General features: G+C 60.4%; 4 protein-coding genes across 10 annotated transcripts in view; 2 read left to right on the top strand and 2 right to left on the bottom strand.

Moving 5' to 3' along the window:
• Positions 1-6,160: 6,160 nt before the first annotated feature.
• On the bottom strand, positions 6,161-11,447 carry Ndufa11 (NADH:ubiquinone oxidoreductase subunit A11). Its single transcript, XM_042697071.1, has 4 exons — positions 11,263-11,447; positions 7,287-7,379; positions 7,040-7,162; positions 6,161-6,347 (listed from the first exon to the last, which is right to left on the bottom strand). Exons 1-4 carry the CDS (start codon positions 11,357-11,359, stop codon positions 6,235-6,237), a joined length of 426 nt encoding a protein of 141 aa, XP_042553005.1. The 5' UTR covers positions 11,360-11,447; the 3' UTR covers positions 6,161-6,234.
• A 996-nt stretch (positions 11,448-12,443) lies between these two features.
• Vmac (vimentin type intermediate filament associated coiled-coil protein) lies at positions 12,444-16,357 on the top strand. Of its 2 annotated transcripts, none has more exons than XM_042697070.1 (2): positions 12,444-12,655; positions 16,029-16,357. In XM_042697070.1, the coding sequence occupies exons 1-2, from the start codon at positions 12,465-12,467 to the stop codon at positions 16,339-16,341; spliced, it is 504 nt and encodes a 167-aa protein (XP_042553004.1). In that variant the 5' UTR covers positions 12,444-12,464; the 3' UTR covers positions 16,342-16,357. The 2 variants fall into 2 exon arrangements, with proteins under 2 accessions (XP_042553004.1, XP_042553003.1); XM_042697069.1 differs by lacking the exon at positions 16,029-16,357 and adding an exon at positions 14,026-14,541.
• A 2,181-nt stretch (positions 16,358-18,538) lies between these two features.
• Positions 18,539-19,495, top strand: Caps (calcyphosine). Of its 2 annotated transcripts, XM_042697068.1 has the most exons (5): positions 18,539-18,542; positions 18,632-18,724; positions 18,818-18,995; positions 19,105-19,311; positions 19,381-19,495. In XM_042697068.1, the coding sequence occupies exons 2-5, from the start codon at positions 18,642-18,644 to the stop codon at positions 19,480-19,482; spliced, it is 570 nt and encodes a 189-aa protein (XP_042553002.1). In that variant the 5' UTR covers positions 18,539-18,542; positions 18,632-18,641; the 3' UTR covers positions 19,483-19,495. The 2 variants fall into 2 exon arrangements, with proteins under 2 accessions (XP_042553002.1, XP_042553001.1); XM_042697067.1 differs by lacking the exon at positions 18,539-18,542 and having other exon boundaries at positions 18,594-18,724.
• Positions 19,496-19,751: 256 nt separating this feature from the next.
• The window catches only part of Ranbp3 (RAN binding protein 3), a 47,169-nt gene continuing 44,104 nt past the window's right edge, over positions 19,752-22,816 (bottom strand). For all 5 annotated transcript variants that reach the window (XM_042697061.1, XM_042697063.1, XM_042697062.1 and 2 more), the window contains 4 exons: positions 22,583-22,703; positions 21,646-21,788; positions 21,068-21,257; positions 19,752-20,954 (listed from right to left, as the gene is read on the bottom strand). In XM_042697061.1, the coding sequence (XP_042552995.1) occupies positions 20,911-20,954; positions 21,068-21,257; positions 21,646-21,788; positions 22,583-22,703 (498 nt within the window). In that variant the 3' untranslated portion in view covers positions 19,752-20,910. The remainder of the gene's footprint in view (positions 20,955-21,067; positions 21,258-21,645; positions 21,789-22,582; positions 22,704-22,816) is intronic.

Genomic DNA, 22,816 nt, shown 5'->3' with positions numbered 1-22,816 from the left:
CGGTCCTCCCCGGGGGGCAGCGGCCCAGGACGGGGCCCGGGATGGGCTGGTCAGGCCACGCAGCCCAGGACAGGGCCGGGCAGCAGGCACAGGCAGGCCAGGAATGCTTGGCGGCAGGCATGGATAAACAGGGCTGCGGGGCTGGGGGCGGGGTGCTTTGAACCTCCAGCCTGGCGGTGGGGATGTTTGGATGGGGCAGGCAGCCAGGGGGTGTCATCAGGACTAAAATTAGCCCCGGTTTCCCGCTCAGCCCCTCCCCACCCCACGGGGGAAGCTGGGGCCTGGCCGGCCCAGCAGTGCGCGCTCCTTGTGTGCCAGGCCAGCTCCCCCGCTACCCCCCATAAAGCGGGACGCTTCCTCCTCCACACATCCACATGGGAGACACCGTACCCCCCTCCCCCCCGCGGGCCTACCCATAGCATGCTGGGAAAACTGAGGCCTGGAGGCGGCCTTTGGCTCAGTCTTACAATCCCCCAAGCAGCAGAGCCCGGGATTTAGCCCTGGAATCCAGGGACTGTGACACTGGGGGGGGGGGGGGGGGGGAGAGGGGGGGTTGCTCAGAAAACCCCAAAGCATTGAGGCTTTCAGGGAAAATTCCTAAGAGACACCTGCTGGTCCCAAGACCTGTGAGGGACCCCAGATGGCTTCCCCTAGGCAGGGGGCAGGTCAAGGGGTTCCCCGGGGTTGGGGGCGCTAGACAGGTGTGTGGGGTGCTGATCTCGCTGCTGGCCTGAGAGGTGTAGCCTCAACTTCCCCATCATCCCTGGACCCCAGTTTATGGCTACATGGATGGGGAGCGACATGACGCTGGGAGGTTCGGCTCCCCCCTGCCCCCACGCACAGAGTTGAACTTGAACTCGAGCTGGGAGATGAGCAGAAGCCTGAAATCCAAACAGACCGGCGCCTGGTTTGTATTTGGGAAACCCAAGGGGCTTGGCGGCGGGGCGCAGTGCTGGGGAAGGGGCTCAGGGCTCAGCCGGTGGCTGCACACAAGGCCACCAGGCTCCTGCTAATTGTGGTGGCTGCCAGACAGGGCTGGCCTGGGCTCCCAAGCAGGTGGCCTCCCTAACTCCCTAACGGGGGTCAGCAGGGAAGTGGGGTGAGCCCAGGATGAGAAGTGTCTGATGGCGGGGGGGGGGGGGGGGGGGGGGAGATTGGGGCAGGAGAGGGAAGCAGGCCAACCTGCTCTCGCTCTCTGGGCCAGTCCTCAGGGCCTAGGCACTGTTCCTGAGCTTTTGTGTGTGTCAGTGTGGGGCTTGAACTCAGGACCTGGGCGCTGTCCCTCAGCTCTTTTGCTCCAGCATGTTGAGTCACAGCACTACTTCCAGTTTTTTGTTTTTGTCGGTCATGGGGCCTGAACTCTGGGCCTGGGTGCTGTCCCTCAGCTCTTCAGCTCAAGGCGACTCTACCACTTGAGCCACAGCGCCACGTCTGGCTTGCTGCTGGTTCACTGAAGTCTCATGGGCTTTCCTGCACGGCTGCCCCCCCTCAGCGTTTCCCTCTTTCCCTTTCTTGTCACCTGATCATCTCCATGTCACCAGGGTCACCAGGCACACACTTGTTCTTTCTCTACCTCTGATGTGTGACCTCGGGGAAATGCCTAGCCTGCTCTGAGCTTTAGTTTTCCTCATCTGTATAAATCATGTATCGACATCTCTTTTGTAGCCCAAGCTGCTCAGCACCCTGCACACAGCTCAGGCAAATCAAAAGGAGACGATGGGGCTGGGAAGGTGGCTCAGTGGTAGAGCGCTTGCCTCGCAGGCATGAAGCCCTGGATTCCATTCCTCAGCACCACATACACAGAAAAAGCCAGAAGTGGTGCTGTGGCTCAAGTGGTAGAGCACCAGCCTTGAGCAAAAGCAGCTCAGGGACAGTGCCCAGGCCCTGAGGTCAAGCCCTAGGACCAGTGCTCACATTCACAGGGGCGCACACACACACACACACACACACACACACACACACACACACACACACACACACACACACGAGCCCTACAAAGCCTGTAAAATACATTTCTGGAATAAAGCTAAAATACAAGACTCTGCAAGGCTTCCAGAATGAGTAGGAGGAAGGTTCTGGATTCACCAGCCAGGCGTTCCCCCTCCCCCCCCCCCCCCCCCCCGCCTCCCCAGCAGGGCCCCTGGGAGGGGTGGGCAGCAGGCTGATCACCCAGCATTCTGAAAGGACCTTGACGCCGCCCCCCCCCCCCCCCCCCGCAGCTGAGGACCCACATGTGTTGGTGGGCCCAAGCCCAAGCAGTGGGCAGACAGAGGGTGGCTGAAGCCTAAGGGTTCCCTGCCCGTTCCTGGGGGAAGCAGATGCTGCCGCCTAGGCTGGCCTGGGACCCAGGGTTTTCTGGGCCTTGGATATCAAAGCAGGTATGACAGCAGGGTGCTGGTGGCTCACGCCTGTAATCTAGCTACTCAGGAGGCTCTGATCCGAGGATTGCTGTGTGAGGCTAGCCTGAGCAGGAAAAGTCCCCGAGTCTCTCATCTCTAATTCATCACAGAAACCAGGAGCCGGTGCTGTGTTCAAGTGGAAGAGCACTAGCCTTCAGCAAAAAAGCTCAGGGGCAGCGCCCCGGCCCCAAGTCCAAGCCTAGGACCTGTAACAACAGATAAGGGAGCTGGGCTGGCGGCCAGTCCGCGCTCACTAGCCTCTGCAGGGAGCCAGGACTTGGGTCCCTGGGTTCCCCACCCCCCCCCCCCCCCCCCCCGCTCTCTCTCCTACTCCTGATCTCCCGTCTGCTTCCCATACTCCTCCTCTACTTGGGGAGAGGGGGTGGTCCTCTCCTTAAGTGGCCTTTTGGGGGTGCCCAGCAGCTTCAGGGAAGATTTCTCCCTGAGACGCTAAGCACAATGAACCTGTTGTTTTTCTTTTTTGTCGGCCGTGGGGTTTGAACTCTGGGCCTGGGCGCTGTCCCTCAGCTCTTCAGCTCAAGGCGAGTGCTCTACCACTTGAGCCACAGCGCCACTTCTGGTTTTCTGGTGGTTTATTGGAGATAGGAGTCTCACGGTCTCTCCTGCCCGGGCTGGCTTTGAACCGCGATCCTCAGATCTCAGCCTCCTGAGTAGCTAGGATTACAGGCGTGAGCCACCAGCGCCCGGCTAACCTGTTGTTTTTCACGTACTATGCTCTTCTCCCGTGGTCACCGTACTTGATTTTGGTGTCCTGCATCTTGTCTAATTTGGGGAGGGGAAGGGAATCAACACGCAGAGAGGGAAGGGGGAGTGTAGTGGAGATGGGGGGCAGGGATGGTAAGGGAAAACAGAGGAGGCAACAATGCTTGATAAGAAATGTACTCATTAGGGCTGGGAAGGTGGCTCGGTGGTAGAGCGCTTGCCTTGCATGCCTGAGGCCCTGGGTTCGATTCCTCAGCACCACATAAGCAAAAAGAAAAAAGCCGGAAGTGGCGCTGTGGCTCAAGTGGTAGAGCCCTCGCCTTGAGCTGAAGAGCTGAGGGACAGCGCCCAGGCCCAGAGTTCAAGAGCCGTGACTGACCAAAAAACCCCCAACAAAACCAAACCCAAAAAACGCAGAAACAAGGACAGAGGATGACACATTGCAACAATGATACCAGCAAGAATTGCTGTATCATTGGAAATAAACTTTACAAGTTGGGGGGGAGTCGGGGAGGGAAGGGATAGAGAGGGGGTCACTCACTACCTGCTCATGTAACTGTAGCCTCTGTACAGCACCTTTGCAATAAAGCAAAACAAAGAACCTCCGAGGCTGCGGTGGGCGCGGGTTCCCTGCTGCCCCCGTGCGCTCCACCCCTCCCCCGCATCCTGCCAGCGCCTGGCGGCCTCTGGCAGCGTCCGGAGGATTCTGGAGGGAAACCTCATCCACTTGTTTGCTCCCGTTCCGATCAGAGCTTCCCCCCAAAAATGGGGACCTCATTTTCATCTGTTTTCCTGGAATGATACCTGGCACAGCTGCTCCATAAATACTTGTTAAAAGTCTAGCACGGTAATTCATGCCTGTAATTCCAGCTATTTGGAAGGTAGAAGTGAAGAGAATTCTCATCCATGTTGGCTGAGGGGGAAAAGACTCTAAGGGAAAAATAAAGCAGAAAGGGGTTGGGGTGCGGCTCAGGTGTCTAGTGAGCCCAAGCTCTTGGGTTCAAACCTTAGGACCACACCCTCCCCTCCCCCCCAGAAAGGTTAAATGAATCGAGGCCTGAGCCGCCGAACCAGGAATGGGGCTGGGCAGGCGAAGACCCCACTGGACGCCTCCAGTCCATTCACGCTGTCCAGTCCTGGGCAGGGCCAGCCTGCAGGGAGGCGCTCTCCCCACCAAATGGCTCTGTGACGCGGAGGAAGGCAACTGGCAGAACAAGAGGTCTGAGTGTGGAGCTGCTGTCCGGGTGGGGTGAGGAGGGACACCTCAAACTGGAGACGAGGGGGAAGGTCACAGGCCCAGCACGTGCAAAGGCCTTGGGGCAGACACACCAAGCCCGCCAGGCTGGGAGGAGGTAGGGTCAAAGAGGATTTTTGTGCTGGCCTAGGAGGCTGGAACTCAGGGTCTGAATGCTGTTCCTTACATTTCCCCCTGAAGGCTGGCACTCTACCACTTGGGCCACACCTCTACATTCAGCTTTTTGGTGGTTAACTGCAGCTGAGTCTCATGGGCTTTCTTGCCTGAGCTGGCTCCAAACTGCAGTCCTCAGGCCTCGGCCCCCTCGGTGGCTGGGTGTCAGGCGTGAGCCACAGGTTCCAGCAGGACTTGGGTTCTGACCGCTGAGGTGGGGCGTGGAGGGCCCAGCAGGGCTGAGCTGGGGTGCTCTCCACGCCCTGCGCGAGCACCCTGGGCCTCCCCCGGTCACCTTTTCTCTTGGCACTGGGGATGAGGGCCGGGCCTTGCTGCGCAGCCCTCCTGCCCGGCCTCGTGGCACCCGGGACTGAAGCCAGGGTCGGCACGTGCCAGGCAGGCTCCTCGCCCCCCCCACTCACTCACTACTGTCTTCTGGGGTCAAGGAGCGTGGCAGGGCTGATACAGCCTTGCGCGTGCGGGAGGCAAGTGTCCGGGCTGCGATCGCCAGCTCCTCCCTGGCCAGGAGCCAGGGCTCTGGCGGCGATCCTGGCCCTCCCCCCCTCCCCTCCCACCCCGCCTCGGCCCCCCTCCCCCGAGCAGGCCCGGGGCACTGGGGAGCCCAGGGACTGCGGGCTCTGGACAGGGCTCTTCCCAGGAGCCACAGCGGGGGGCAGGCTGACGTCAGTCCCCACAACCCAGTAAATGTTTATGGGCGAGGGGGCCTGAGTTGGGGGCTCCCTGGAGTCCGCTCCTCCCACGTGGGGGCCTGGCAGGCCGCTGGGAAACTGGCGGCTGGCCCAGAAAGGGGGGGGGGGCAGTCACTCCTGCCTGGGGCAGCCAGGGATGGGGACAGCAGACCCGCATGGAGGGTCACCACACAGCTCTCAGTGGGGTGGTGGGGGGAAGGCAAAGGTGGAAAAGTGGGGTCACTGCCCCTGCTGGCCATGGTGAGGAGTGCTGAGGGAGGAGGTGGAGGCTGAGACCGGAGGCCGGGCGAGCGGGGGCGAGCGGCCTCCTCGGTCCCCAGCCCGGCCGCGGTGCCAGGCCTGGCCCGACCGCCCTGATTTATGACCGTGTGCAGCCTGCTGCGGCCTGCCCGGCTTCCGCCTCGGCTGCCAGCAAGCTCGTTCTGCCCAAGGAGCCGGGGCCGGGCCGGCGCCCCAGCGTTCCGGGGGCCCCCTAAATCACGGGCCTGACAGCTCGTGGGCCAGGCTGGGTCACGAGGCGCTGCCGGCAGCACCCCGGCACCCGTGGCGCTCACCTGGCTGGGCGAGCCGGGCCCACAGGGCGCCCCGCTTCAGCGCGCAGGAATTTGGAGGCGCTCTGGGAGTGGGGCCCGGGCGTGTCCCCTGGGCTCTGGGGGTGGGTCCAGGGCAGGGGGGCCGTGGGCAGAAGTGTGGGTGACTTTCCACTCCCGGGTGGGCACTGGCGCTGCCCGCCTTGCTCTGCCTTTGGCGGCAGCCCGGCGCCCTCGGCCTGGCTTGGGCGGGCCGCGGTGGCAGCGGCGAGCGGGGTGTGGGGTGCGGGGCGCAGGGCAGGGTGCGGGGCGCAGGGCAGGGTGCGGGGTATTGGTGATCTGCATTCCCTCGCAGGGCTGCGGCCCCTCCCCCCATCAGGGATGGACACGCACAGGTCCACATTAAGTTTATTGGTGGGCTCGCCGGCCCTCCCCAGGTCCCGGAGGGCGGATGGCCAGCGGACTCACACCTTCCTGTCCGCCACCAGCTCCCAGCCCTCCAGCTGGCCCATCTTGAGCAGGGCAGCCGCGATGCCCATGCACACGCAGCCCGTCGCGGCCGTCCCGTAGCTGTGGGCTGAGGAGAGGTGGCATCAGGCAGGGGCCCATCGGGCCACCCCAGCCCGGCCCTTCATTGAGCCCCCCAGCTCCCCACTCCCAGGCCATCATGGCCTCCACCGGTTACAGGAAGGCACGGGGCTTGGGAGACTGGGGAAACTGAGGCCCTTCCTGGAAGAAGTCCAGATTGCCGGATCCTCCCATGTCCCGGGGGAAGAGAGATCCTCGCTGCCCCCACCCAAGCTCGAAAATGCTGGGCAGCCAGAAGGGTGTGCGTCACACCCCCGGCGAGGGTCCCTGTGTGCGCATGGTGGGGGTGAGGTGGGGGAGGGCGGCTCTTCTGAGGGGCGGGGCCTGGCCAGGCACCACCACGGGTGGTGGTGACAAGGTGTGGCAGGCAGGAGGGGCGCTGAGCACTGGTGACAGGGTGTCAGGATGGTGAGGGGAATGGAGCTGATACCTGGGGCTGCGCACAGCCTGTGCAAAGGCCCTGGGGCAGGGCAAAGCTTGGCATGTTGGAAGAGCAGCCCAAGGGGGAGGGAGGAAGGGGCTGGGCATGCACTGTGGCTCTGTTGGTGCAAAAGGCCAAGTGGCTTCGGCCGCCGCATGGGCATCTTCCTCTGTAGTAGCCCTAACTCTGCAGAGACGTGTGCCCGCCTGGTGGCTGTGTCCCAGGGGAAGGCAAGGGTCAGGGTTCTCTAGGCCACTCACTCCGAGCTCCCAGGGTCAGGCCTCCGGCGCAGCCTCCGATGAAGTAGTTCAGGGGGTCGTCTGGCTTCTCGCGGGCCTGGCTGCTGACGCAGGTGGTGAGTCCAAACATGGCTCCAACGGCAGCTGCAAGAGTGCGGGGCGGTGGGAAACTCTGGGAAATACACTGCCCCCCCCCCCCCAGCCCCTGCCCTGGCCTGCCCCTGGCTTCCTGGGTCCCCTGCACTTCCCCCCCCCCCCCTGCACACACCTGCAGTAAAGGTGTAGCGACCAACCCTGGCCACGTTCTCCATGGGCGAGCTCGACGGCCTGAATATGATGCTGTAGGCTCCGGCGACGAGGCCTAGGGGGTGAGGGGGGCTGGTCAGAGCCAGCCTGCATGCCGCGGGGCTGCTGGGCTGGCCTCGAACCTTGGGCCTGCACCGCAGACGGGAGCGAGGTTCCGCCCCTGGCCCGGGGCCCCGCGCCACTCCCGTCAAAGGCTCCACTATTCTGTGAGGCCGCGACCCAATCTTCCTTGGCAGTGGCAGGGCGTCGGGGTGCCAGCGGCTTGAGCTGCCACTCTCGGGCCCTCCCCCGCCTGGGTGGCCAGGCCTGGGCGCGTCCCTGGCCTCCCAGGCCTTCGCCCCACTCAGCTTTTCCACCCGCTGCCTCCGCCGCCTTGGCCCAGACACTGGCTTTTCTGTGCGCACAGGGGGCCGGACCTGCACTGGCCCCAGCCCAGGGCCAGGTGGGTGGTGAGGACGGCTCCATCGCCAGCCGGGCCGGCCGGCTCCCCAGGGGGCGCAGGGGGGCGCCTGGGCAGCAGGGTCTGGCCCGGTGTCCCCCTCCAGCGTCACCGGTCACCACCTTCGGCCCGCCACCCCCGGGGCGCAGGCGCAGCTCAGGCACCTCCGAGTGGCCGCAGGGCGGACGGAGCTGATGGGGAAACGACGCGTGAGACTGCACCACACACCGAGCTGCCGCTGGCCGCCACGCGGGGCGTGTGGCTGGAAGGGGACGGGGCCCATCTGGTTGAGGGAGCCCCTATCCTCCTCCATATCCCCCTTCCTGTCCCTCCCAAGTTATCTTCCTCCGTGTCCTCCCCTGCATCCGCTACCCAGACCACCTGGACCCCCCCCCCCGCGCGCGCGCGGGCACAGGCGTGCCAGGGGCTCTCACAGCCTTCCCTAGGGGACCCTCACGACATCACCCCAGGCCGGCGAGGCCACCGCGGGCGCAACAGCGAGGGCCCACACAATCCTAGGCACCCCTAAGGCCTCGGACGGGCGAGGACCACCCCCACGTCCTCACCACCCCAGAGGTCAAGGGAGCGCCCATCCCGTCACCTCCCCGCCACCACCCCCACGGTGGGCACGGAGACCCTCGCCGCCTCACCCCTGCCTCCCCAGCACCCACCTCCCGCTCTGGGCGGCCCGCACTCGCTCATTCCCCACCCAGCAGGGCATCCGTCCGCAGCACTCCTCCCAACACTGCGTCTCACAACCGCCCTGCCCCCGTGCTCACTCATTCATTCATTCATTCATTCATCCCCTCAGCTCTATGCATGCACAGTGCGCATTCAATCAGCTCTGTGCTCACAGTATTCAATCATTTCAGACACCACTCACCTACTCAGCTCTGCCCCGTGGTGCTTACTCGTTCACTCACGCACTCAGTCACTGTGCACTCCAGGGGCTGGGTTCTCCAGGAAGTACGGGCTGGCTGCCATGGAGGTTCAGGCACCTCAGGGGAGCCCCAGGGAATGAAGGGTGGGCGGGGGGGGGGCGGGGGGGGGCAGGGAAGGGAGCCCGCCCGGGGAACCCATGACCGTCCCAAGCTGGGATCTCTCAGGGCCTCCTCCACAAGGCACCTCTGGCAAGATTCTTACCCATTGCTGGAAGGGGTCCTCATTGGGCAGTGCCCCCCACACAGCCCGTGGAGGTGTTGGTGCAGAGTCCTCTGCACCAACATGGCCTTCTACTTCGAAATCCCTCAGATTCTTCCTGAAGGGGCTGGAGGTGTAACTCGATGCTAGAGCATTTTTCTAGCCTTTGCCAGGTCCTGGGTTCTATCCTCAGCACCACACAAAATGGAACAACAAAAAAGCAAAGCCAAGCCGGGCACCGGTGGCTCACGCCTGTAATCCTAGCTACTCAGGAGGCTGAGATCTGAGGATCACAGTTCAAACCCAGCCTGGGCAGGAAAGTCCGTGAGACTCTTATTGCCAATAAACCTCTAGAGAACTGAAGTGGCTCTGTGGCTGAAGTGGTAGAGCGCTCGCCTTGAGCTGAAGAGCGCAGGGACAGCGCCCAGGCCCAGAGTTCAAGCCCCATGACCAACAACAACAACAAACAAAGCAAGCCAGGCACTGGTGGCTTACACCTGTGATTCTCGTTATTCAGGAGGCTGAGATCTAGAGGATTATAGATCAAGGCCAGTCAAGGCAGAAAAGTCTGAGAGACTCCATCTCCAATTAACCAGCCCCCAAACAGGCTGGAGGTGTGGCTCCTGTGGTGGAGTACCAGCTGAGTGAGCAAGCCGAGCAAGAGCAGAGTCGAGAGGGATGGCACTGACACACTAAACCAACCAACCACAAGCCAAGAAAACAAACACAATGAAAACCCCCAAATGGAAAAAAAAAAAAAAATCTCCCTAAGGTCCCAAATGTCAGGGTGACACCTTCCTGCTTTCATTTCCCCCAAACAGAATTACTGAACTCCCAAATGTTATGCTTGCCAGTCCCTAGTACGTGTCCCCTCAGGAATGTGTGAGTAGACGGGGCCCGCGCGTGTTAAGATGTGACGTGAGCCAAGTTCACTGTAAAGACACAGATGAAGCCAGGCACTGTGGTGTCTACCTGTAACCCCAGCCCTGGGTGGCTGAGGCAGGACAGCCAATTCCAGCTCCACCTGGACTACAGAGAGACCTCAGCCAGTGCCTATGAGGCTCACAGTCCAGACAGGGGTGAGATTCTGGGGCCTGGAATGCCAGAGCGGTGGGTGTCCTGCGCTCCCCAGTGCTGCCATTCCTTAGCCTTTGACCTAACTCCCCCAGGTGGTAGCGCCAACTAAAGCCTTGAGAATCCTTGGTCAGGGGCTGGGAAGGTGGCTCAGTGGTAGAGCACTTGCCTTGCATGCCTGAGGCCCTGGGTTCGATTCCTCAGCACCACATGAGCAAAAAGAAAAAAGCTGGAAGTGGCGCTGTGGCTCAAATGGTAGAGCTCTAGCCTTGAGCTGAAGAGCTGAGGGACAGCGCCCAAGCCCAGAGTTCAGGCCCCACAATACTGTGGACTATGTGAAATTCATGTAATCATCTAATCTCAATTAAAAAAGTGAGTGGAGGGATGGGTTAGGAGCGATGGGTGACAATGCTGTCAGACACTTTGTACTCATATACTGTTTTGTAGAATGGGAACTTCTTTGTACAACTACTTAAAGATATAACAATAAAAAGGAAAGGAAAGAAGGAATCAATCAATACCAGTGGCTCACAGCTACAATCCAAGCAACTCAGGAGGCTGAGATCTGAGATCGCAGTTCAAAGCCAGCCCGGGCAGGGAAGTCCCTGAGACTACCTCCAATGAGCCACCAGAACACCGGAAGTGGAGCTGTGGCTCAAAGTGGTAGGACACGAGCCTTGAGGGGGGGGGGGGGCCCTCAGGGACAGCGCCCAGGCCCCGAGTTCATGCCCTAGGACAGATTTTTAAAAAATGTTTTTAATGCCTGACTACTCACCAGGTCCTAACCCGACCCAGACTTTAGGGGTCAGGCACCCGTGGCTCGCGCCTGTCATCCCAGCTACTCAGGAGGCTGAGATCTGAGGATCGCGGTTCGAAGCCAGCCCGGGCAGGAAAAGTCCGTGAGACTCTGATCTCCCATGAACCAGCAAAAAGGAGGAAGTGGAGCTGTGGCTCCAGTGGTCGAGCGCCGGCCTTGAGCATAAAAGGCCTGGAGTTCAAGCCTCAGGACCGGCGTAAACAGACCTGATCGGACCGCGCTTCCCCGCCCTGAGCCCGCCAGGTGCCCCGCCGCGGGGCCTCGGAGACCGGCCACCCTGAGGCCTCCCGCGGGCTGCGGATGGCGACCCCGACGACCCCGCACCCGGAGGCGGGGGGGGGGGCTCCGCGTCCCCGAGCGCCGGCGGCCCCCGGACCCCGGCTTCCCAGGCCTGCCAACCCCGCGGCGGCGTCGGACCGGCCCCAGCCGAGGGGGTCCCGGGGCGGGCCCGCGCAGCCCCGCGCTCACCCGTGCCGGCGCCGAGGACCGTGGTGATGTAGCTTTTGCGGTGGCACTCGGTGCCCTCCGGGACGGCCCAGTACTGATCGAGGAGGACGCGCGCCATGCCGCGGCCGCCGCGGACCCGCACCGCCGCTCGCTCCGCCGGCTCCGCGCTCCCAAGGACGGCCGCCGCGGGACCTCGCGAGACTTCCCGGGCGGCGCGCGCAGGCTCCCGGGAGGTTCCGACCAGCAACAAGCGTGCAACTTTATTGAGCGCCGCGAACACGGACAAGAGGTCGCGCGCGAGCGCTAGGAAGGCGTGCGCCCGGCGTGACGCGGTAGTGTAGGGACCGACCCTGGGATGAAATTACCTGAGGGGAAATTGAGGTCTGCCGTGATTAGCGGTGATGGATTTTGCTAGCCCAAGTTGGCAGTTTGACCTTTGGAAATTAGGTCTGACCTAGCTAGGGGAGAGACGGTGACAGGTGCCAGGCCAAACCCAAGCACACACTACAGCGCTAGGCGGGGCTCCACTTAATAGGCTGGAGAGGTAATTATGGGGCGGGGCTTGCCGGCGCCGTGCCACTGGTAGAGCTAGAATCTCTCTGGGGCGTGGCCATGGTCTCCGCGTGTCACTATTTGGGGGCGTGGCGAGGATCAGGGGCGGGGTTTGTCAGACATATAACCAATCCGCGTGCTGGGAATTTAGCGGGCTTTGGCCTAGGCCGTGTCAAAGTTGGCTCTAGACTAAGGGGGCGTGGCCACTTCTACAAACGATCTTTCAATGGCTGTAGAAGCTACGGGGCGTGGTCTTTCTTGGGACTCCCCTCAACGGAGTCGCGATTCCGAGGAAAGCCTCTCGGGCTTTCCTCTGCTGGGCGTGTCTGCTGGGAGTGGTCAGATGTAGTCGCTTAAGAAGTGTTGACCCACCCGCTTGGTAGAGCAGCATCTGGACAGCGGCGCAGAAACCCAAAGCCAATCTGGGGGCGTGGCCTGTCTGTCAAGATCTTAACCAATCCTGGGGCGAGGCAGGGATTCGGGGCGGAGCTCCGGCCGTCCTGGAACCAGTGCGAATGTTCTGGCTGGAGGAAGGCACAACCTAGTTCTGGAGCCGGGCCCAGGGGAGGACTGCAGCCAATCGGGCTTGTTCTTGGAGAGGGGCGTCGCCCTGCTCGTAACCGGCCACCCCGGGTGGGGCGTGGCCGGGCCTGGGGCCTGAGCCCGGGGCCATGTCTGCACCGCCCGCCCTGCAGATCCGGGAGGCGAACGCGCACCTGGCTGCCGTGCACCGGCGCGCGGCGGAGCTGGAGGCACGCCTGGAGGCGGCGGAGCGCACGGTGCGCGCCCAGGCCGAGCGCCTGTCCCGCCAGGACCAGCAGCAGCGCACGGCCCTGGAGGAGCTGGGCCGCGCCAAGGACCGGTGAGGCCCCGGGGCGGCCCAGGCGGACTTCCCGGAGGAGGTGGGCGGAGGTGGAGCGGAGACTGGGAAGGGAAGGACGGGGGAATCGCGTTGCACTCACGCGGAGGCTGACTGCTGGTGGAACTGAGGAAAACAACAAAACTCCAAGAAAGTTAAATCAGTAAATTCGAGTAGTGAATTCGGAACTTCAAACCTGGCCAATGTTCCCAGAAGGGCACATCGATGGTCATGACCGGTTCGAGGGCCGGAGATCACCCTGATCACTGCCACAGGGCAGCGGGAGCCGCGGCCGGGGGCGATGGAATGATGGCACCTGTGCGTTTGTGAAGATTGCCTGTGTTCCTGGGTGCGTGCGCTCACGCCTGTAATCCCAGATACTTGGGAAAGGGGGATTGGGAGGATCACGGTTCCAGACCAACCCAGGCCAAAAAAAAAAAAAAAAAAGTGAATGAGATCCATTCTCCACCTATAAGCCAGGCTGAGTGATAGTCATATGCCATCCCCTTCCTGCAGGATAGAGGTCTGAGGTCCGCTTCAGGCAAACATAGAAGTCCCTGAAGATCCTAAACAAAACCAAAACAAACAAACATGCCCAGCTGGATGTGCATCCTCATAAAAAGAGACGCCAAGGGTGCAGGTGGCTCATGCCTGTAATCCTAGCTACTCAGGAGGCTGAGTCCTGAGGACTATGGTTCAAAGCCAGCCTGGGCAGACAAGTCTGGGAGACTCTTACCTCCAATAAACTACTCAGAAAAAGCCAGAAGTGGGGCTGTGGCTCAAGTGGTAGAGCACTAGGCTTGAGTATGAAGAGGCTCAGGGATAGCATTCAGGCCCAGGATAGGAGAGAGGGAGGGAGAAGGAGAGAGAAAGAGGAGAGAAGGAGGGAGTGAAGGAACTAGAAGCTGTGTGCAGTAGCTCATGCCTGTAATCCTAGTTCCTTGGGAGATGAAGAGTGGGAGGATGGAGACTCAAACAAGTTTTAAGCAGATCTATATGGATAGCAGCACCTAGCCAAAAACAAACCAACCAACCAGTGCTGGAAGCATGGCAAGCCAGCCAACTGAGAGTTGTGAGGCTGATAATTCAAACGCCAGTACTGACCCCCAAAAAAGAGGGGGGGGCACCAGTCCCAGGGATCCTGCTTTCCCTAGTCCCTAAAAGGTCCATCTCCAAATGCCATCCTGTGGGATAGGGGGAGATGTAACATTTCCCTGTGTTGAGGCAGGCTTTGAAGCAGCTGAGGGGAATGAGAATTTGCTCTGGATGGGCCTGAGGAACTTCTGTTGGGGGAGGGAGGGAGCAGGCGTGGGAAGAAGCTGTCCCTCTGGTCCCCCAGTACCGTGACCGTCTCCGTGTTGTCTCTCATCCAGGGAGATTTCAGCTCTGCAGGAGCAGCTGCTGGTGTCCGAGGCCTCTGTCCACAGCCTCCAGGCTGCCTTGCGCCAGCGAGATGAGCTCATAGGGCAGCTGCGGCCTCGGGCTGAGCTGCTGCAGGACATCTGTCGCCAGCGGCCCTCCTTGACCACACTGCTGGCTGCCCTGGCCCAGGCTGAGCAGCTGGGGCCCGTGCCGGACAATGACCCCTGCCATCTGCTCCCCAGAGGACCTGGCCCGCCCCTAGCCAACAGCACTGGAGAGGAAGGGAGTGAGGATTACCTCGAGCCTGCGGTGTTTGGGACCACGGTGTGAACCCTGGAGCACAGGGTTGAAGAACCAGACATAGAGGAAGTGCCTTTGGGAATCACCACTGTGGAAATCACATCCTGGAGGGCATGCTGGGGACACAGCCATCGTCCTGTCCAAACATGGAAAGAAGCAAAAAGCCAAGTTTTCATTTTTTAAATTTTTTTCTGCAGTGCTGGGGATTGCAAAAATGACTTTTTTTTTTTTTTTTTATAAACAGGAGCCCATAGGCTGAATACCACTTAGCCCAGACAAGTTAAAACAAACAGTGAAACTTTGCATCTCTCATTGTTGAAAAACTGGCAATGCTTATGTGAACACTGTGGACTTTTTTTTTTTTTTCTTCAGTCTTGGCAGTCAGTGCCTGCCTGAATCTGAACCCTAGATATTCAGGCTAGGAGATGTGTTGTCCCTTACTTCTTAGACTACCCATGGGGCCTGGAAGACTGAGGCAAGTCCTCTCTGTCTCTGTGGACACATGTGGTACCAAGATCTACGTGGGTTGAGTTTTTCTTCTACCTCTCTCCCCACTAGCCCTTTGCCTTCTTGTTCATTGGAATCATCTTCCATCCTTGGGTTATAGCTTTTTCTTTTTATCTCAGTCAAAAATGGGTAGCCTTGCCCAGCATTGGTGGCTCACACCTGTAATCTGAGCTACCCAGGAGGCTGAGATCTGAGGATCGCGTTTCTTGAAGCCAGCCCAGGCAGAAAAGTTTGGGAGACTCTTGTCTCCAATAAACTACTCAGAAAAAGCCACAAGTGGTGCTGTGGCTCAAGTGGTAGAGCTCTAATCTTGAGCAAAAAGAGGCTCAGGGACAGCACCCGGGCCCTGAGTTCAAACCACAGGACTGGGAAAAAAAATTGCTTTATCCCATTTTCCATTGGTTTTTTGGGGATCATTTTAAATCCTGGATCTACTTTCCAAAACTTTACCTTCCCTCAGCTTCTCCCCTCCTCCCCAATTTTATTTTGAGTTTTGGTGGTACTGGGGTTGACTTGGGGCCATTTGCACTACTGGAGCTCTGCCATTTGAGCCATGCATTCAGCCTGGCTTTTTGCTAACTAATTGGAGATGGAGTCTCATGGACTTTTCTGCCTGAGTTGGCCTTATATTGTGATCTTCAAATCTCAGCCTCTTGAGTAGTTAGGATTACAGACATGAACCACCCAGCACCCAGCTCTCCTTCAGCCTTTCATCACCAAAGTAGAGAAGGCAGGAGGGGCATGTAGAGGTGCTGGCAACCAGACTGCCCAAGCTGCATGCTGCAGCCTTTTCCTGATGGTGTCTTGCCTCACAGCCTTTGGCCTTTCTGTGCCTTTGCCTAGAATGCTCTTTCCCTCATTTACTGTTGACTCTGTTTACTTGGGTCTTTGCTCAGAGAGGCCTTACCTGACCCTCTCACCTGAAGTAATAATTCGTCCTCCCACCTCACCCCTGCCTTACAATGATTCCACTTTTTTTTTCCCCCCAGTCCTCGAGCTTGAACTCTGTCTCTGAGAGTCTTTTTGCTCAAGGCTAGCACTCTACCACTTGAGCCACAGCGCCACTTCCGGCTTTTTCTGCTTATGTGGTGCTGAGGAATTGAACCCAGGGCCTCAGGCATGCAAGGCAAGCGCTCTACCACTGAGCCACCTTCCCAGCCCTGGAGTATCTGTTTTTGCATTTTGCGTTTCCACACTGCCCTCCCAGGCTAAGAAATGGAAATAGTCGCAGTTTGGTATCAAGATTCCTGTGCCTTCTCACCCCCAGCCTGGGTGCAGCCACACCCTGGCCCTTATACTCAGGGAACTGTCAGCAGGAGCTGCCGAGGGGCTGGCAGGGTCTGTTTCGGCTGGAAAGTCTGATCTCTGGCCATCAGGATGGGACTGCCTTCCCACCCGACATCGGACAGTGGCCCTCTGCAGTGGTGAGGGTATGCTTCCTCCCCGCCCTTCCCAGGAATAAGTGGGTGCTGCTTCACAGAGCCGGGGGCAGGTTGGGGCCTGGCTGTCCTCAGGAATAAAATCGGATGATTCTTAGCCTGGGTCCTTGTTTGTCCTTTCTTCCTGGCAGGAGGGCTGGAGAGGAGGCCCTGGGGAGGGCCTTGACTAGGGCGGTTAGGCCTGGGGTTCATGGCTGGGTCTGCTCCGCCCCAGGATTGTCGTAAGCATGGAGCCACCTGTGCACACACACTTGCCCCCAGTCGGCACCTGTGCAAACCAAGAGACGTGACAGAGAAACAGCTTTTATGACTGGAGTTTAAGGTCGCTCCCAGTATTTGGGGACAGTTACTGTTGAGATTCTGCTGTCTTCCCCCCCCCCCCCGCCCCGCCCCTTGCCCCCCTTGTGGTACTAGAGATTGAACTCAGGGTTTCACATTCACTAGGCAGATGCTCTACCACTTGAGTCACACACCTTAGCCTTACTACTCGGACCATGCCCTCTACTGCTTGAGCCACGCCCCCATCCTTTTTGTTTTTTCCCCAGTGCTAGGGTTGAACCCAGGGCCTCACACAGGCCGAGCAAGTGCTCAGCACTGAGCTGCACCCCAGCCTGCCATCTTTTTTGTTGTTGTAGTTGTTTTGTGCTGGCGCAGGGGCTTGAACTCAGGGCCTGGGCGCTGTCTTTGAGCTTGTTTTGCTCAAGGCTGGTGTTCTACCAATTGAGCCAGAGCTCAACTTCTGGTTTTTGGTGGTTAATTGGAGATAAGAGTCTCACAGACTTTCCTACCCCAACTGAACCATGATCCTCAGATCTCAGCCTCCTAAGAAGCTAGGAGTACAGGGGTGAGCCATTGGTGCTTGGCCTGGCATCTCATTTTGAACCTCTCTCCCTCTCCCTCCCTCCCTCCCTCCTCCCCTCTCTCTTTCTCTCTCTCCTGCTGATACTGGGGCTTGAATTTAGGGTCTTACACTCTCATTTGGCTTTTTCACTCAAGGCTGGTGGTCTACAACTTGAACCATGCCGCTAGTGTTGTTGATAAACTGGAGATAAGAATTGCATGGACTTTTCTACCCAGGCTTGGCTTCTAAGCTTGATCATTAGATTTCAGCCTCTGGAATAGCTAGGAATATAGGTGTGAACTATCAATGTCCAGGAAAGAATATTGCCAGCCTTTTCTTGTTTCCTTTAACATTAAGAAGTTTCCCTTAAGCCGGGTGCTGGTGGCTCACGCCTGTAATCCTAGCTACTCAGGAGGCTGAGATCTGAGGATCTCGGTTCAAAGCCAGCCCGGGCAGGAAAGACCGTGAGACTCCTATCTCCAATAAACCACCAGAAAACCAGAAGTGGCGCTGTAGCTCAAGTGGTAGAGCGCTCGCCTTGAGCTGAAGAGCTGAGGGACAGCGCCCAGGCCCAGAGTTCAAGCCCCACGACCGACAAAAAAAAAAAAAAAAGAAGTTTCCCTTTCCTAGTAATATAAAAATTCCTGTATTCCCTCCTCCCCCCTCCCCTCCCTTCCATGTTGGAAATTTAGCTCAGGGCTTCACATGTGCCAGACAAGCACTCAACCACTACGCTACATTCTTACCCTTTATCAGACTGGTGGAGAGTACTGGGATTGAATCTACCTTGAGCTGTGTCCCAGCACTGATTTTTAGAAGAGTAACAGCACTGGAGGCATGGCGGTGTGTTTCTGGCCCTGGGTTCCATATTCAGCACAACAAAAACAGAACAAGCCAGGCGCTGGTAGCTCACTCCTAGCCTTGCTACTCAGGAGGCTTAGATCTGAGGATCATAGTTTGAAGTCAGCCTGGGGAGGAAAGTCTGTGAGTCTTATCTCCCATGAGCCAGCAAACAGTTGCAAGTGGAGCTGTGACTCAAGTGGTGGAGCGCTAACCTTGATCATAAAAGCTCAGGGACAACTCCCAGGCCCCGAGTTCAAGCCCCAAGACTGGCACACACTCAAAAAAGCCATCTTGGCTCAGTTACTTTCTGATGACCCCTGTGAGATTTGACAGAATCTCAGGACCTAGGCAGGCCCTGGGCTCTGCCCTGCCGCAGACTGCTCACCTGGGCCTGAGGAGGGCTGCAGCTCAGGCCTGGGCCCAGCAGGGCTGGAGGAGGACGAGACGCTGCCTCCAGCAGCCATTTTCTGGGCACAGGACGCTCCAGCCAGGCCCCTCCCTGTCCCCAGAGCCAGGTCCCTTGGCAACAGCCTCTCCAGGCAGAACCAAAACTAACACTGGGCAGAGCCAGCAAGACTCCCAGACAGACGCAGGCCAGGTGAGAGGCAAGGGGCGGAGGTGCTGCAAGGTGACCCCACTCTACCCTGGCTGCCCTACCAGAGTCCCACGGAACCCTTTTCCCTCCAGCTGCCCCAGCATGGACACGGGGGATGGCATCATGGAGAGGCTGCGGGCACAGTGCCTGTCCCGAGGGTCCTCGGGCATCCAGGGCCTGGCCAGGTGAGGGGAGGGTGGGGTCCTCCTTTCCCCTCGCCCCACCCCCCATACCGGCTACTCAGAGATGGCAGCCTCCTCAGCCTCGTTTGCCCCTAGGTTTTTCCGCCGCTTGGACCGGGATGGGAGCCGGTCCCTGGACGCGGGGGAGCTGCGGCGTGGCCTGGCTCAGCTGGGGCTGGCGCTGGACCAGGCCGAGGCGGACGCCGTGTGCCGGCGCTGGGACCGTGACGGCAGCGGGAGCCTGGACCTGGAGGAGTTCCTGCGTGCACTACGGGTGAGGCGGCCTTGGGGGGTTGGGTGCTGGCTGGGAGGTGGGACCCCCTCCATCTCTGACTTAGGGTACCCCAGTGCCAGGCTCCATCCCAGTCACTGCCCCTCCCTAGCCCCCCCTGTCCCAGGCCCGGAAAGCGGTCATTGCCGCCGCCTTTGCCAAGCTGGACCGCAGCGGGGACGGTGTGGTGACGGTGGAGGACCTCCGTGGGGTGTACAGCGGCCGGGCTCACCCCAAGGTGCGGAGCGGGGAATGGACGGAGGAGGAGGCCCTCCGCCGCTTCCTGGACACCTTTGAGTCTTCCGACAAGGATGGGCAGGTGGGTACCCGTGCAGCCTCCCCTCTCCCCCAGCACCCCGGCTGCCCATCACAGCCCGCACCCCCGCAGGTCACACTGGCCGAGTTCCAGGACCACTACTGCGGCCTCAGTGCTTCTGTGGATACTGACGAGGAGTTTGTGGCCATGATGACCAGCGCCTGGAGGCTGTGAGCCGCGTCCAGCGGCCCCAGGAGCGGGGGGGGGGGGGGGGGGGGGGGGGGGAGGGGGGCCAGGAAGGCCCAATTCCACAGGAGGGAAGGGGGAGCAGTCCCAACAACCGGGTGACTGGTGTGGGCCTGGGGAGAGGATGGTCCTCCCCATACATGCTGGCTCACAGCACGGCCAGCCCAGCCCTCTCTGTGGGGGTCCCCTGGGCGGGAGCAGAGCCAGGGGAGGGGCTGAACCTCCGGAGGCCCCTTGTGTGCACAGGAAGCCAGGACTTTAGTTAAAAGTTTTAATGTAGTTCCCAAATACATTTCATATGACAATCTTACATAAATGTTCCAGAACACACGGGCATGGTCTGCTTTTACTTGTCCCTAGCTGGCTAAGGCTTGAAGCAGTGGGACTGAGCTTTCAGCTTGGCCTCCGGTGTCTCCGCTGGCCCAGGCAGACGCGGCACTCGCAAAGGACGGAGGCCTCTGCCCAAGGTGGGGCGGAGATTTCCTCCAAAGTCTGCGGGGCCAGTGTGTGCAGGCCCCGGGGGGCTGTGCGGGCTGCGTGCATGGGCACAGCCTGCTGTCCAGGGCAGGGCCCTGCCACTCAGCAGGCGCCTGGTTGACACCCATTGCCTCTCGAGGCCCCGGATAGTCACGATGTCTGAGGCTGGGCAAGGAATGGCCAAGGGCAGGGAGGGGTCCTCGCTGGGGTGCCTGATGGTGAACCACGTGATATGGATGGGGAGTGGGTGCGGGGGGCCCTGGGGACCTTCCCGACAGGCATTCCAGGTGTAGGCCAGACAGGAGCCCCACGCTGAGCCCCGGGGGGCTGTACACTCACAGCTCAGGAGGCCGGGCCGCAGGGAGGGCAGGGCAGGCCAGGCCTGCTCAGCACTCAGGGGCATCTTAATCCAAGACACCCAAACCAAAGCCTTTGAAATTAAAAAAAAAAAAAAAAGTGTAAAATAGAAACCCCAAATCAAGAGCATGGGGACTGGGAAATAGAAAGTAGTAAACAGAATGTCCGTGGGCCCAGCACCTGCCCTCCTGTGAACCGACAGACCCCACCCCGGCCCCCGCCGCTGCCACGCAGCCAGACCGGCTGGAGGGGGCGGCAGCCGCTCGGTGCCCGGGCTGCAACACTCGGGTGAAGAAAGCAGGTCTCTGAGTCCCAGTGAGAGGCTGTGACAAGTCTTAATGTGCCATTTCAATCAAGGAGGGGCGGGGAACACTCTTTTTGGCTCATCAATATGATGAGACTCGTGTCCCAAAACCACATCCAGGCAGCTCCCGGGTCTGCTTTTGAACTGGACGAGCCGATCCACACAGTGGCCAACCCGGCGGGTGTGGTTCCGGTTCCGGCCTGTGGACGCAGCCTGCAGGGAGGGGCGGGCGGCGGACAGACGGACAAAGCAGCAGGCTCATGTGCAGGCTCCGGCCGCTATGTGCTCCCGGGGGTCTGCCCGTCCCCTTCGTCCCCGGCACCTGTAGGTGAGCGTACAGGGTCCTGTCAGGTCTTGAGGGGACCTGATGGCCAAGCCACTGCAGGGCAGGGGGTAGCTCTGGCTCCTCCCCTCCCATAGGCCTGCCCGGCTCACCGGTGCTGGCGGCCCCCGAGGGAGCCAGCACATCGTCGTCCTCATCACTGTCGTCTCCCTCATTGGACGGGGCGGCCCTGGGCTCGGGGGCTGGCACCTTGGCCTCCTGCTCCTGCTCCACACGGCTGCGCAGGGCCAGGATGCGATGGTGCAGCGCCGCGTAGAGCTGGCCCGTGTCCTTGGAGCTGGCCTGGGGAGGAGATGGTGAAGACAGGGCTGCCTGCCTGTAGCAACTGAGAGGAGTCAGCACCCCACCCACCAAGGCCCCGCCAGCCATGTGGGTCAGGTCTGCATGGCTGGCTGACCTCTCCTCAAGGGCCACCCAGGCATCTGGGAAGGGACTCGGATCGGGGCAGTCAGTGCTGGCTGGGACAGGTGGCTGCCACCCCTTGGCGAGGCACCGATGGAGGCAGCAGGAGGGGCACAGCGAACTGGGGGGATACTTAAGAGTAGAGCGGCCCCGAGCCCTGGTGTGAGGCCCCAGCAGGCCAGGCGGGAGGCAGCGGGCGCTCATCCTGAGGGGTGCCTGGGCCTCTCAGGGGCTGCCGCCACCACCTCAGCATAGAGAGTCAGCTCACCGAGATCAGGAAGACCTTGACGCCCTGGTCCTCGGTGTCCATGGCTGTGATGCGGATGCTCTTCTCACTGGCCTTGTCCATCTGCATCTGCGCCCACAGCTTGGTGTTGAGGATCAGCCGCAGGCTGCCCTGGGTCCGCATCACTGCAACCAAAAAGGCGCTCAGTGGGGACCGGCCCACAGCCGCACTCCTGTCCACCCACGGTGGCAGAGACCACCTCCCACTGAGCCACTGGATAACTCCCCAGAACACCCGCAGTGGGCGAACCTCTTGGGGCCAGGAGAGCAGGAAGCAGGAAGCAGGAAGCAGGGCACACATCGCTGCAGCCAGTGGAGCACAGCAAGGGGGAGGTGCGAGGCTGCTCTGGGCCCAGCTCTCCCTACCAGACAGGCGTGGGGAGGGTCAGAGCGCAGGAACCCACCCAGGGGCACAAGGATTAGAGCTTGTGTTGACCACATAGAAATGCTGAGGCTGGGGTGCAGCCCCCACTACTACCCAGCCCTGTTAACACAGGACAGATTCCACAGGAAGGGCGGCAGGACTTATCTGCCACTGGGGGGAGGGTGGGAGGAAGGATGGGGGGATGGGAACAGGGCCAGCCTGGCTTGGCACACGCTTGTGTGGTTGAGCATCCTCTGGGGTGAGGGCGTCTCAGTGCAGGTGGCTGGGAACACTTAGCTAACGAACACTTAGCTGCCAAGGGCACCGGGGCAAGGAGCCATGCTGGGCAGCGCCTGGACAGTGTGCTTTTGAAGTTGGTGGGAGAGGGGACAAGAGGCAAGGGCAGAGTGGCTGGGAAACTGCTCCTCCTTGGCAAAGCCAGCCCAACTGTAGCTGAAGCAGATGCCAAAGCCCGGGGTGAAGCTGAGCCCCCCAGTACCAGGCAGAGGCAGAGGTGGACGCGGCGTCCCCGCTCTGGCCGGCAGCTCAAGCTCACCTAGGCGGGACTGCAGCGTCCCGTCGTCAGTTGACGCCATGTCATTGAGTCTGAGCAGCCCCCGGCCTCGCTCCACCCACGACTGTGACGTCTTATCGAAGACAAACAGCTTACACTGGATCTGCAACACACATGGTGGCCGGTGGGTGGCAGGGACCTCGGGGCTCCAGTGTGGGGTGGGGGATGTGGGGGACAGCCGGACCCGAGTTGGCCTTGCCAGCACCACCAAGTCCA

The sequence above is a fragment of the Dipodomys spectabilis genome, unplaced genomic scaffold, assembly GCF_019054845.1.
Source record: "Dipodomys spectabilis isolate Male_0828 unplaced genomic scaffold, ASM1905484v1 ptg000215l, whole genome shotgun sequence".
Taxonomy (NCBI): Eukaryota; Metazoa; Chordata; class Mammalia; order Rodentia; family Heteromyidae; genus Dipodomys; species Dipodomys spectabilis.
Note: the sequence above shows the minus strand (reverse complement) of the source record. Positions and strands in the feature narration are given on the sequence as shown.

What these genes read in the sequence shown, in the direction of transcription:
- Caps (XM_042697068.1), top strand. Translation starts at nt 18,642, where the DNA reads ATGGACACGGGGGATGGCATCATGGAGAGGCTGCGGGCACAGTGCCTG. An exon ending in GGCATCCAGGGCCTGGCCAG is followed by an intron (nt 18,725 to 18,817) that starts GTGAGGGGAGGG and finishes GTTTGCCCCTAG; the next exon opens with GTTTTTCCGCCGCTTGGACC. An exon ending in AGTTCCTGCGTGCACTACGG is followed by an intron (nt 18,996 to 19,104) that starts GTGAGGCGGCCT and finishes GCCCCTCCCTAG; the next exon opens with CCCCCCCTGTCCCAGGCCCG.
- Vmac (XM_042697069.1), top strand. Translation starts at nt 12,465, where the DNA reads ATGTCTGCACCGCCCGCCCTGCAGATCCGGGAGGCGAACGCGCACCTG. An exon ending in CTGGGCCGCGCCAAGGACCG is followed by an intron (nt 12,656 to 14,025) that starts GTGAGGCCCCGG and finishes TCTCTCATCCAG; the next exon opens with GGAGATTTCAGCTCTGCAGG.
- Ndufa11 (XM_042697071.1), bottom strand. Translation starts at nt 11,359, where the DNA reads ATGGCGCGCGTCCTCCTCGATCAGTACTGGGCCGTCCCGGAGGGCACC. An exon ending in GGTCCTCGGCGCCGGCACGG is followed by an intron (nt 7,380 to 11,262) that starts GTGAGCGCGGGG and finishes CTCACCCCCTAG; the next exon opens with GCCTCGTCGCCGGAGCCTAC. An exon ending in TCGCTACACCTTTACTGCAG is followed by an intron (nt 7,163 to 7,286) that starts GTGTGTGCAGGG and finishes GCACTCTTGCAG; the next exon opens with CTGCCGTTGGAGCCATGTTT.